We start from the raw sequence: 12,500 nt of genomic DNA on the forward strand, positions 1-12,500 counted from the left end.
TTTAAGTGTGTGTGCATGTGTACTGATTTAGCTATGGTTGTGAGGGCTCAATTGTCCTTACTCACGGACGGACGAATATACGGATGAACAGACACACGAATTATTAGATCTGTGGTAAGTCCCGATAAAGACAGTTGTTTAAGTGTGTGTGCAAGTGTGCTGGTTTAGCTATAGTTGTGAGCATGGATGGACAGCATGGATGGACAGCATGGGATTTGATTGGATTGGGATTTGATTGTAAGGGATGGATGGATGGATGGAAGGCATGGACGAGTGGCACAGGATTTGATTGGAATGGGATTTGATAGGAATGGATGGATGGATAGTTGGATGGATTGGACTAGATTGGATTATACTTGTAGATGGATGGCATGGGATTTGATTAGAATTGACGGATGGATGCTGGATGAACTGAATAGATGGATGGAGGATGGATGGATGGAGGAATGATGGCATGGGATTTGATTGGGATGGATGGATGGATGGGATTTGATTGGATAGATGGACGGATAGATGGATGGATGGATGGAAGGATGGATGGATGGATGGGATTTGATTGGAATGGATGGATGGCATGGATGGGCAGCACGGGATTTGACTGAAATGGGATTTGATTGGAATGGATGGATGGATGGATGGATAGTTGGTTGGATTGGACTGGATTGGATTAGACTTGTGGAATTGACGGATGGATGATGGATGGACTAAATGGATGGATGGATGATGGATGGATGGATGGATGGATGGATGGATGGATGGATAAATGATGGCATGGGATTTGATTGGGATGGATGGATGGATGGATGGATGGGATTTGATTGGAATGGATGGATGGATGGATGGATGGATGGGATTTGATTGGAATGGATGGATGGATGGATGGATGGATGGATGGATGGATGGATGGATGAATGAATGAATGGATGGAAAGACAGATTATTTGATAGATTATTGGATGGATGGATTGATGGATTGGATTGAATTGGATTAGACTGGATTGAATTGGATGGATGGACAGATGGATGGATAAAGCGATGGATGAATGGATAAGTAGATAAAATGGATGTATGGACGGACGGATGGAAGGATGGATGGATGGCATGGGATTTGATTGGAATGGATGGATGGATGACTGGATGAATGGATGGCTCATTTGTCCTCACCTACATAGTGAGGTGTGAAAACTACCCACTTTCACTGGACCACAATAATTAAAATTAAAAATTGGTTAGAATGTGTTTTCATTAATATCTAATCATTTTCTGATGATGGCTTATTTTTGAGAGGTCTGGGTAGGTTCGGGCCATTGACAGTATCATTAACCATTAAAAAAACAATGGAAATCTACAGTACGTAATGTCCTACCCAAAATAGAAAAACAAAGCTGTGTGTGTGTGTGTGTGTGTGTGTGTGTGTGTAAGGCACTCAGACTCTCTTAAGCCAGAAACACTCTAGACAAGCACAGGACTGCATTTGAGGACACTTGAACCAAGCATTGCAAGCAGACAACGATCTTTCCTAAATCTTCGCTATAACAGTAGTTGACCTGAAGGACAAAACTGGCCATACAAGACTTTGGTAGCTCAAGCTTTGACAGTTTATGCTCTACAGTCCACTTCAGCACATCTTGTGTTCTGGCATAGAGCTTTTGAAAATGTCATATATAACTGTTCAGATTTTACCGTCACAAACCCATGAAGTTTTTAGAAACTTAAAATTCACCTGAAAAACCAACAGAAAAGATAGATATAGACACACAGGTGGACGCATAGATGGAATGATAGATAAAGCATTAGACATTTGGGTTTTGACTGGACTAGACTGGACTGGATGAATGGATGGAGGGATCGATTGATGGATGACTGGATGGATGGATGGATGAATGGATGGATCGATTGAAGAACTAACGTTTGTATGGATTAATTTGACTGGAACGGGATTTGATTGGAATGGGATTTTGATTGGAATGGGATTTGACTGGACTGGACAGATGGATGGATGAATGGATGGATGGAAGGATGGATGGACGGACAGATGGACGGACAGATGGACAAACAGATGGATGGAAAGATGGACAGAAAGATGGATTGACGGACGGATTTGACTGGACTGCACTAGATAAAACAATGGATGGATGGATGGATGGATGGATGGATGGATGGATGGATGGATGACTGGATTGAAGGACAGACTCACGGATGGATGAATGGATTTGATTGGAATGGAAATTGACTGGCATGGGATTTGCTTGGGACTGGACTGGATTGGGTGGACAGACAGATGGTAATGGATGATGGATGGATGGATGGATGGATAGATAGATGGATGGACAGATGGACAAACAGATGGATGGAAGGATGGACGGAATAGCAGATGGATGGATGGATGAATGGATGGATGGATAGAACATTGGATGGATGGATTTGATTGGAATGGGATTTGACTGGACTGCACAGGATAAAACAATGGATGGATGGATGGATGGATGAATGGATGGATGAATGGATGGATGGATGGATGGATGGACAGTAAGATGGGTGGACAGATGGATGTTTTTATGGATGGATGGATGGATATGATTGGAATGGTATTTGATTAGAGTGAGATTTGACTGGACTGGACTATACTGAATAGAACAATGGAGAGATGGATGGATGGATAGATGAATGACTGGATGGATAGATGGATGGAAGGATGGATGGATGGATAGATGGAAGGATAAATTAATGTCTTATCTTTGGTTTAACCTATGACTTATTTTAGAAAAGCTTTAGAAAAAAAAGGTGTCACAAATCGCATAAATATGCACTATTCTGCACCATTTTGTAGTTTAAATAGTATAAATTCTACAAATTCTAAAAAGAATACGTGCACTGGTGGAATCTTTCTAAATATGTGAAACACTTCATGCACTCAGACTGAGGTTGGATCTCTTGATTTGTTTCGTATTGTAAAAGCAAAATTCTTCCACTTAAGTGATTATGCCGCCTCCCGATAGTAGATACAGTTGTACTCATGTTAGGTACTAATTAGTAGTTTGGTAATTTATTTCACTAATTTGGCAACCATTAAATGTCGCCAGAGAAATGGTTTGAATTTACGATTAGGAGAAAAAATGTTAGTGTCCCATTTGGAACGACACTAAACTCTAATGTAAATGCTTGAGTGTATTAGTGCACAAGTGTATAAGTGCATAGTGTGTCACTTGGGACAGAACTAAATACTGCTGTTTTTCATACAACATTCAAAACTTTTATTTTTTGAAAAGCACTTCTTTCAGATCTCACATATGTCTAAATAAAGCAAAAAACATAATAGGATTTAAAACAAATGCTTCAAATGAGCCAGGGGTGAAAACAACAGTAAAAATGACCCTGAGAGAGGAGAGAACTCCCTGTCCAGATCCTGACACAATGGCAAGCTATTATTATGACAATAGCAATCCTTGAAAACTTTCTCATCTCAAGAGCGATGCTTGAGCTGCAGGGTTCGCATTCGATGCTGAAATTGTTGCTGCTACTCTGTTTCAGAATAACGGATGATACTGTGATGTAATAAAGAATCTGAATTACACACAATGACAAAAGCATTACACTGAATTAGGGCGGTATATTAAGATTCTATGATTATATATATATATATATATATAGAAGATTTTTCAGCACATTTCTAAACATAATAGTTTTAATAACTCATTTCTAATATTTATTTTATCTTTGACATGATGACAGTAAATAATATTTGACTAAATATTTTTCCAAGACACTAGTATATAGCTTAAATTGACATTTAAAGGCTTAACCAGGGTAATTAGGTTTACTAGGCAGGTTAGGGTAATTATGTAAGTTATTGTATAATGGTGTTTTTTTTTCTGTAGACTATCAAAAAAAAATAATATATATATATATATATATATAGCTTAAAGGGGCTAATAATTTTGACCTGAAAATGGATTTAAAAAAATAAAAACTGCTTTTATTCTAGCCAAAATGAAACAAATAAGACTTTCTCCAGAAGAAAAAAATAATATTTATTATTATTATAAAATTTCTTGCTCTTTTAAACATCATTTGGGAAATGGGAAAAAAATCAAAGGGGGCGAATAATACTGACTTCAACTGTATATATATATATAGCTGAAGTCCAAATTATTCGCCCTCCTGTGATTTTTTTTTTAAAGATTTCCCAAATTATATTTAAAAGAGCAAGAAATTTTTCACTGTATTTCCTATAATATTTTTTCTTCTGGAGAAAGTCTTATTTGTTTTATTTTGGCTAGAATAAAAGCAATTTTTATTTTTTTTTAAACCATTTTAAGTTCAATATTATAAGCCTCCTTAAGCAATATTTATTTTCAATTGTCTACAGAACAAACCACTGTTATACATCACCATAACTTGCCTAATTAACCTGCTTAAGTCTTTAAATTGCACTTTAAGCTGAAGGAATGGGGCAAAATATAACCGGTAAAATGACTATTTTAAATAGAAACTGCAGTCAAATGCATTTTTAAGTAAACATGTAGGCTAAAACAAGCATTTCCACTAAGATTTGCTGTTTTCTCATTCAAATCCAACTCTGTTTGCTGCAGTTTCTGTTAATAACAGGTTTAATCACTCCTAAGTCAACACTAAACAAACCTCCGCTCTCGACGGCCAGAATTTCAGCCTCTCGAGTCGAGCGTTTGTGCTAAAAACCCTCGAGAAACACTCCATGCTTCCTGCGCTCAGCACTGTGCTTTCAGATGAGAAGAGCTCACGGACATAAAGTTAGTCAAGAAACTTCAGACAATTCGACAACAACGATAATGAGGCCAGCTAATTTATTCGGCAGCTGACATTCACGGAATGTCAATAAGATATTTAAATATCACCCGACTTACTTGGAGACTTGGCGGCTGCTGTGTGGCCATGGGAACAGGACGTTTCCGACAGCAGCGCGGTAGCTGTAAACGCCCAGCAGGCCGAGAGCCAGAGCGATCTTCGACACCAGAGAGCAGTGACGTTGAACCAAAACCAGAATGAGTAGAAGAGACACCGCCGCCAGCACTGAGAGGAACACCTTATGATCACCACTGAAAACACACACACACACACAACAGACATGAGGTTCATTTGCACTTTCAAAGGTGTCAGAAGTGAAAATCTTGGGCTGTGGAGAATGTGAAACATGTTTATTCTCTGATGAGTCCACCTTCACTGTCTTTCCCACATCCGAGAGAGTTACGGTGTGGAGAAGCCCCAAAGAAGTGTACCACCTAGACTGTTGCGTCAAGCATGGGGGTGGATCAGTGATGGTTTGGGCTGCAGTTTCATGGCATTGCCTAGGCCCAATACTTGTGCTAGATGGGCATCAGTACCAAGAACTACTGAACCATTTTGGAGGACCATGTGCACCCAATGGTTCAAACATTGTATCATGAAAGTGGTGCCGTGTATCAGGATGATAATACACCAATATAAACAGCAAGAATGGTGACAGTAGTTTGATGAACATGAAAGTGAAGTTAAATATCGCCCATGGCCTGCACAGTTACCCGAGCTAAATATTATTGAGCACTTTTGGTTATTTTGAGGAGCAAGTCAGGAAACCTTTTCCTCCACCAGCATCATGGTAACCTGGCCACTATTCTGCAGGAAGAATGGCTCAAAATTCCTCTGGCCACTGTGCAGTATATGTTGTTCTTAAGACCAGCTGATGCTGTATTGGCTGGTGACCCAACACCATACTTATGAATTATTCAACCCAGGCTCATTCCGAAAACGTAGTCCCGCAACCAGTTTGTCCGGTTAGCTCGTCCTGTACGTCGGCGGACTCGAGACGCAGAGAGGAGCTGACCATGACGACGATGACCGGGTTTGAGCCCGGGGAAGAGCACTTCCAGAAATCAGGTAAGACTAAAACAAAATCCAAGAAATAAAGCGAAGAGGTTCATAACAGGGTGAGAATGTGGTAAAATCTGAAAACAAAAAAAAATAAATCAGACGAGGGCTTTTCTTTTTTAGGACGGCTTTTGCAAATCGTTGGTTGGGTTTAGGGTGGTCGCCCCGTCAATCATTCAGCCAGTTGGACAGACAGACGTTCGTTCGACAGCGAGAACAGTGTGGACAGGGTGGGCGCGAACGGCACTCGCCGGAGACGTCTGGGAAGCCAAAAAGGCGCCTAAAACAAAAATGCATTCACTCAATGGTAAAATATTATATATTGCATTATTGTATTGCAAAATCCAAATAAATTTGTACTTTAGACTTAACTGCTAGATAATTGCTAGTTATAATTACTATCTGCTTTCAATATGGCTATAAATGTCAGGTAAAATGGTCATTAAACTCACATCGGAAATACATCAAAACTGAATATTACACAAACAGTACATGACATGAAATCTGCTTGTTTAAAATAAAATTACTACTTTGAGAAAAACGAATGCTTTTAATTTTTCCTAGGGGGATTGTTTTTCGCTTTAAGGCAAATTGAATAAAACAAGTTAAAACAAAAAAACAACACATTTTTCTTCTAATCCAATGTAAATATGTGCTATGAATATAAGACAGAGTAGCTTCAGTTTTTTCAATGTAGTGTACAAAGTCAGGGTAACGATATGAATAAATCATATCATGAAATTTATCATGGTTATCAATAGTATCATGGTTTTGTTAAAAAAAATCTACATACACTTAATATATTTAATAAATCGGGATGTATGTTAATAACTATTCATTTCTTTTCCCCTATTCTACAGCAGTTTCCTTTAGCTGATTTTTTTTACTGCAATAAGGCACTTTGTTGGTGTTTCTGTCTGGATTTCTGTCATGTTGTGCTCCACACACAGAAATCCCACTGGTCCACATATGCTGCGCTCCATTTAACTCAGAATTTCACACTTCCTTTTTGGAAACGTGCAACAGGATGGCAAGGTGCAACATGGGAAATTGGAAATCCACAAGAACCACGGGGGAGCACAGAGACAGTTGTAGGACTAATGAGAAACACTTACTTTTAAACAAATAAAGTGCATCAGCGAGTCAGAGCATCTAGAATACATAATGGAAAAAAAATCTCTTCTGCAAACATCTGCCTTTGCAAAAAAAAAAAAAAAAGTCATTTAAAATAATAAAACTAGACTACAGAACACTACTCGTTCAGAAACAAGATAAATCACAAATTTCTTCAACATTAACATATTTATATTCCACATTTAAATATGTTAACTTTTTATATTTAAATGTGTCTAATGGTAGCTGGCTACAGAAATTTTTTCACTGATTATTTTCTCTACAGTTAAAATATATTTTAAATCTATTCTGATCAAATCAAATCAAATTTAATCAAATGCAGCCAATCAACCAACCAATCGATCAATCAATCAATCAGCCAGTCAACCAACCAACCAGTAAACCAACCAACCAACCAACCAAACAGTCAGTCAGGTGACTAACCAACCAGTCAGTCAGTCAGTCAGTCAGTCAGTCAGTCAGTCAGTCAGTCGGTCAGTCGGTCAGTCAACCAACCAACTAACCAACCAACCAACCAACTAGTCAATCAACCAACCAACTAACCAACCATCCAACCAGATAACCAACCAACCAACCAACCAGTCAACCAACCAACTAACCAACCAAACAGTCAGTCAGGTGACCAACCAACCAGTCAGTCAGTCAGTCAGTCAGTCAGTCAGTCAGTCAGTCAGTCAGTCAGTCGGTCAGTCAACCAACCAACTAACCAACCAACTAGTCAATCAACCAACCAGTCAAGCAACCAACCAACCAACCAACTAACCAACCATCCAACCAGATAACCAACCAACCAACCAACCAGTCAACTAACCAAACAACCAGTCGACCAACCAACCAGTCAACCAACCAACCAACCAGTCAAAAACAAGTCAACCAACCAGTCAATCAACCAAGCAACAAGTCAACCAATCAAACAACCAGTCTACCAACTAAACAACCACTTAACCAACCAAGCAACAAGTCAACCAACTAACCAACCAGTCAACCAACCAACCAATCAACCAGTCAACCAACCAACCAACCAACCAACCAGTCAACCAACCAACTAACCAACAAACCAACCGACCGACCAACCAACCAAACAACCAGTCAACCAAACAAACAACCAGTCAACCAACCAAACAACCAGTCAATCAACCAACCAACTATCCAGTCAACCAACCAAAAAAACAGTCAACCAAACAGCCAGTCCAGTCAACCAACCAACCCAACCACCCAACCAGATAATCAAACAACCAACCATCCGGTTAACCAACCAAAAAAAAACAGTCAACCAACCAGTCAATCACCCAAACAACCAGTCAACAAACTAACCAACCAACCAACCAGTCAACAAACCAAACACCCAACCAGTCAATCAACCAACTAACCAGTCAACTAACCAACCAACCAACCCAACCACCCAGCCAGCCAATCAACCAACCATCTAGTCAACCGAACCAGTCAACCGAGCAAACAACCAGTGTGTGTGTGTGTGTGTGTGTGTGTGTGTCAGCAGTTCCGTGTGATGTGGTGTATGTGTACTGCAGCAGTTAGCCAGAAGTATGTCTGTATGTGTGTGTGAGTGAGTGGTGAAAAAAAGGTGAGCGCTAAAGGTGTGTGTACGTGTGGGGTGGGGGTCACGTGTGATTTGTGTGCAACAACAACATGAAGCCATGGAATCTACAGTTCATTAGAGAGAGAGAGAGAAAGACTCTGTTCCAACATCTAGTGATCTGCCATGCTGTCTACAGCCTACACAGACAGCTGTCTTCTGAGGAAACATCCTGAAAATCACCTTCTGGATGCTCTACAACATGGACAGCAAATTAGATTCAACTCCACTGCTGAACTCTGGAATACACATCGGCATTTTAATTAAACTGCTCAACTATTTTACACATACTATTCTGCATAAAATGAAACATTTGAATATTCTTATTAGTTCAAATTCTGAACCACAGAAAAAACAACAAAAGGTGGTATTTTAGTATCATTAAATACCTTTTAAATTTATAATCTTTATTTATTCTTTTATGTTAATAACATCATTCTTTTTTTCTCAGTTTCATTTAGCTTAAACTATTTTTATATTAATAATTTAAAGGTATTTTTATTTATTTATGTTATCATTAGCATTTATTATTTTATTTTGGCTTTGTTTTTTTTACTGTTTCATTTGACTTTTAAAGTTATAGTCTTAAACTGTTTCAACCATTTTTTGTATATTTAAATATATATATATATATATATATATATATATATATATATATATATATATATATATATATATATATATATATATATATATATATATATTTTAAACAATTAAGCTTACTTTATTAATTGTATTTTTTTTCATCACTGAATTTACAACCAGTCAGTCAGTCAACCAATCAACCAAGAAATCAGTCAGTCAGTCAGTCAGTCTACCATCCAAACTACCAAGCAACCAACCAGTCAGTCAACCAACCAACCCACCAACCAACAAATCAGTCAACCAACCTACCAACTAGTCAACCAACCAGTCAATCAACCGATTAGTCAACCAACCAGTTAAGCAACCAACCAACCAGTTAACCAACCAGTCAGTCAATTAGTCAACCAATCAACCAACTACCTAGTCAACCAACCAGTCAACCAATCAACCAACCGACCAACTAGTCAACCAACAAACCAACTAACCATTCAACCAATAAGTCAACCAACGAACTAGTCAACCATCAGTCAGTCAACCAACCAACTAGTCAACCAACCAACCAGTCAGTCAACTAACCAACCAATTAGTCAACCAACCAGTCAAGCGACCAACCAACTAGTCAATTAACCAACCAACCAACCAACCAACCAGTTAACCAACCAGTCAATTAACCAACCAACTAGTTAACCAACCAGTCAACAAACCAATCAACTAGCCAACCAACCAGTTAATCAGCCAACCAGTCAACCAACCAAATAGTCAACCAACCAGCCAACCAACCAAGTAGTCAACTAACCAACTAGTCAACCAATCAACCAACCAACCAGCTAGTCATCCAACCAAACAACCAACCAACCAGTCAACCAACCAACCAACTAGTTAACCAACCAGTCAACCAACCAACTAGTGAACCAGGTAGTCAACCAACAAGTCAATTAACCAACCAACTAGTCAACCAACCAGTCTAGAAACCAACCAGTCAACCATTCAACCAACCAACCAACTAGTCAATCAACCAGTCAACCATCTAGTGAACCAACCAACCAACCAATTAGTCAACCAACCAATCAACTAGTCAACTAACCGACCAACCAACTAGTCAATTAACCAACCAACCAGTTAACCAACCAGTTAACCAACCAGTCAATTAACCAACCAACCAACTAACCAACCAGTCAACAAACCAATCAACTAACCAACCAGTTAACCAACCAGTTAATCAACCAACCAGTCAACCAACCAAATAGTCAACGAACCAGCCAACCGACCAAATAGTCAACCAACCAGTCAGTCAATGAACCAACTAACCAACCAACCAACTAGTCAACCAACCAACCAACCAACCAACCAGTCAACCAACCAACCAACTAGTTAACCAACCAGTCAACCAACAAACTAGTGAACCAGGTAGTCAACCAACAAGTCAATTAACCAACCAACTAGTCAACCAACCAGTCTACCAACCAACCAGTCTACCAACCAACCAGTCAACCATTCAACCAACCAACCAACCAGTCAATCAACCAGTCAACCATCTAGTCAACCAACCAACCAACCAACCAACCAACCAACCAGTCAACCAACCAATCAACTAGTCAACTAACCAGTCAACCGACCAACCAACTAGTCAATTAACCAACCAACCAACCAGTTAACCAACCAACTAACTAACCAACCAGTCAACAAACCAATCAACTAACCAACCAGTTAACCAACCAGTTAATCAACCAACCAGTCAACCAACCAAATAGTCAACGAACCAGCCAACAAACCAACTAGTCAACCAACCAGTCAGTCAATGAACCAACTAACCAACCAACCAACTAGTCAACCAACCAACCAACCAACCAACCAACTAGTTAACCAACCAGTCAACCAACAAACTAGTGAACCAGGTAGTCAACCAACAAGTCAATTAACCAACCAACTAGTCAACCAACCAGTCAACCAACCAGTCTACCAATCAACCAGTCAACCATTCAACCAACCAACCAACCAACCAACCAGTCAATCAACCAGTGAACCATCTAGTCAACCAACCAACCAACCAACCAGTCAACCAACCAATCAACTAGTCAACTAACCAGTCAACCAACAAGCAAAATTGTCAACCAACCAATCAACTAGTCAACCAACCATTCACCCTCCAACCAACTAGTCAATTAACCAACCAACCAGTTAACCAACCAGTCAATTAACCAACCAACTAACTAACCAACCAGTCAACAAACCAATCAACTAACCAACCAGTTAACCAACCAGTTAATCAACCAACCAGTCAACCAACCAAATAGTCAACGAACCAGCCAACCAACCAACTAGTCAACCAACCAGTCAGTCAATGAACCCACTAACCAACCAACCAATTAGTCAACCAATCAACCAACCAGCTAGTCATCCAACCAAACAACCAACCAACTAGTTAACCAACCAGTCAACCAACCAACTAGTGAACCAGGTAGTCAACCAACAAGTCAATTAACCAACCAACTAGTCAACCAACCAGTCAACCAACCAGTCTACCATCCAACCAGTCAACCATTCAACCAACCAACCAACCAGTCAATCAACCAGTCAACCATCTAGTCAGTCAACCAACCAACCAACCAACCAACTAGTCAACCAACCAATCAAATAGTCAACTAACCAGTCAAATAGTCAACTAACCAGTCAACCAACCAGCCAACTTGTCAACCAACCAATCAACTAGTCAACCAACCATCCAACCAACCAACCAACCAACCAAACAAACCATGGTTTGTTACATTTGTTTTAGTTTTTCTTTTACAGATTTTAAGCTAGTTAGTAAGTGTCATTTTGCTCATGCCTTTTTTAAAGTTTATTTTTTTACTCAATGTTTATTTTTACTTTGTTTTTACTTTAGTGCAATTAACGTAAACATCTGAATGTTATCAGTAGTTAACATGAACAATAACACTGCATTCAACTCCATTAGTGCGTAAACATCTGCATTTTTCTCTGATATAATATCATAACATCACACTTTACTATTCACCACTGCTACTGATTGGCAACCAATGTTATGAAAGCCGAAGGTTAAATGAAATTATGTTTTAGCTGAGCTGTGGCCATGCAGTTGAAGAATGATCAATGCAAAAATTATATCAAGGACATAATTAGACCACAAATCTTCCCTCACAGACACAAACAGTGCGGCAAGTAATATCTGAGTTGCAAACTAATGCCTACCTTAATGAATCATTCAAAAAAGCCTCAGAAAAAGTTTGAATGTTACTTTTATAATGTCCAACTCAAAACAAAAGCACTGAATGAAACTGAATGAA

The 12,500-nt window shown here is 39.1% G+C and overlaps 1 protein-coding gene across 1 annotated transcript in view; it reads right to left on the reverse strand.

Annotated features, from left to right (window-relative positions):
• Positions 1 to 12,500, reverse strand: part of pigg (phosphatidylinositol glycan anchor biosynthesis class G) — a 258,252-nt gene that overhangs the window by 71,924 nt on the left and 173,828 nt on the right. The window contains exon 10 of the mRNA XM_056472074.1: positions 4,883 to 5,074. Within this exon, the coding sequence (XP_056328049.1) occupies positions 4,883 to 5,074 (192 nt within the window). The remainder of the gene's footprint in view (positions 1 to 4,882; positions 5,075 to 12,500) is intronic.

Source organism: Danio aesculapii, chromosome 14 (assembly GCF_903798145.1).
Source record: "Danio aesculapii chromosome 14, fDanAes4.1, whole genome shotgun sequence".
NCBI lineage: Eukaryota > Metazoa > Chordata > Actinopteri > Cypriniformes > Danionidae > Danio > Danio aesculapii.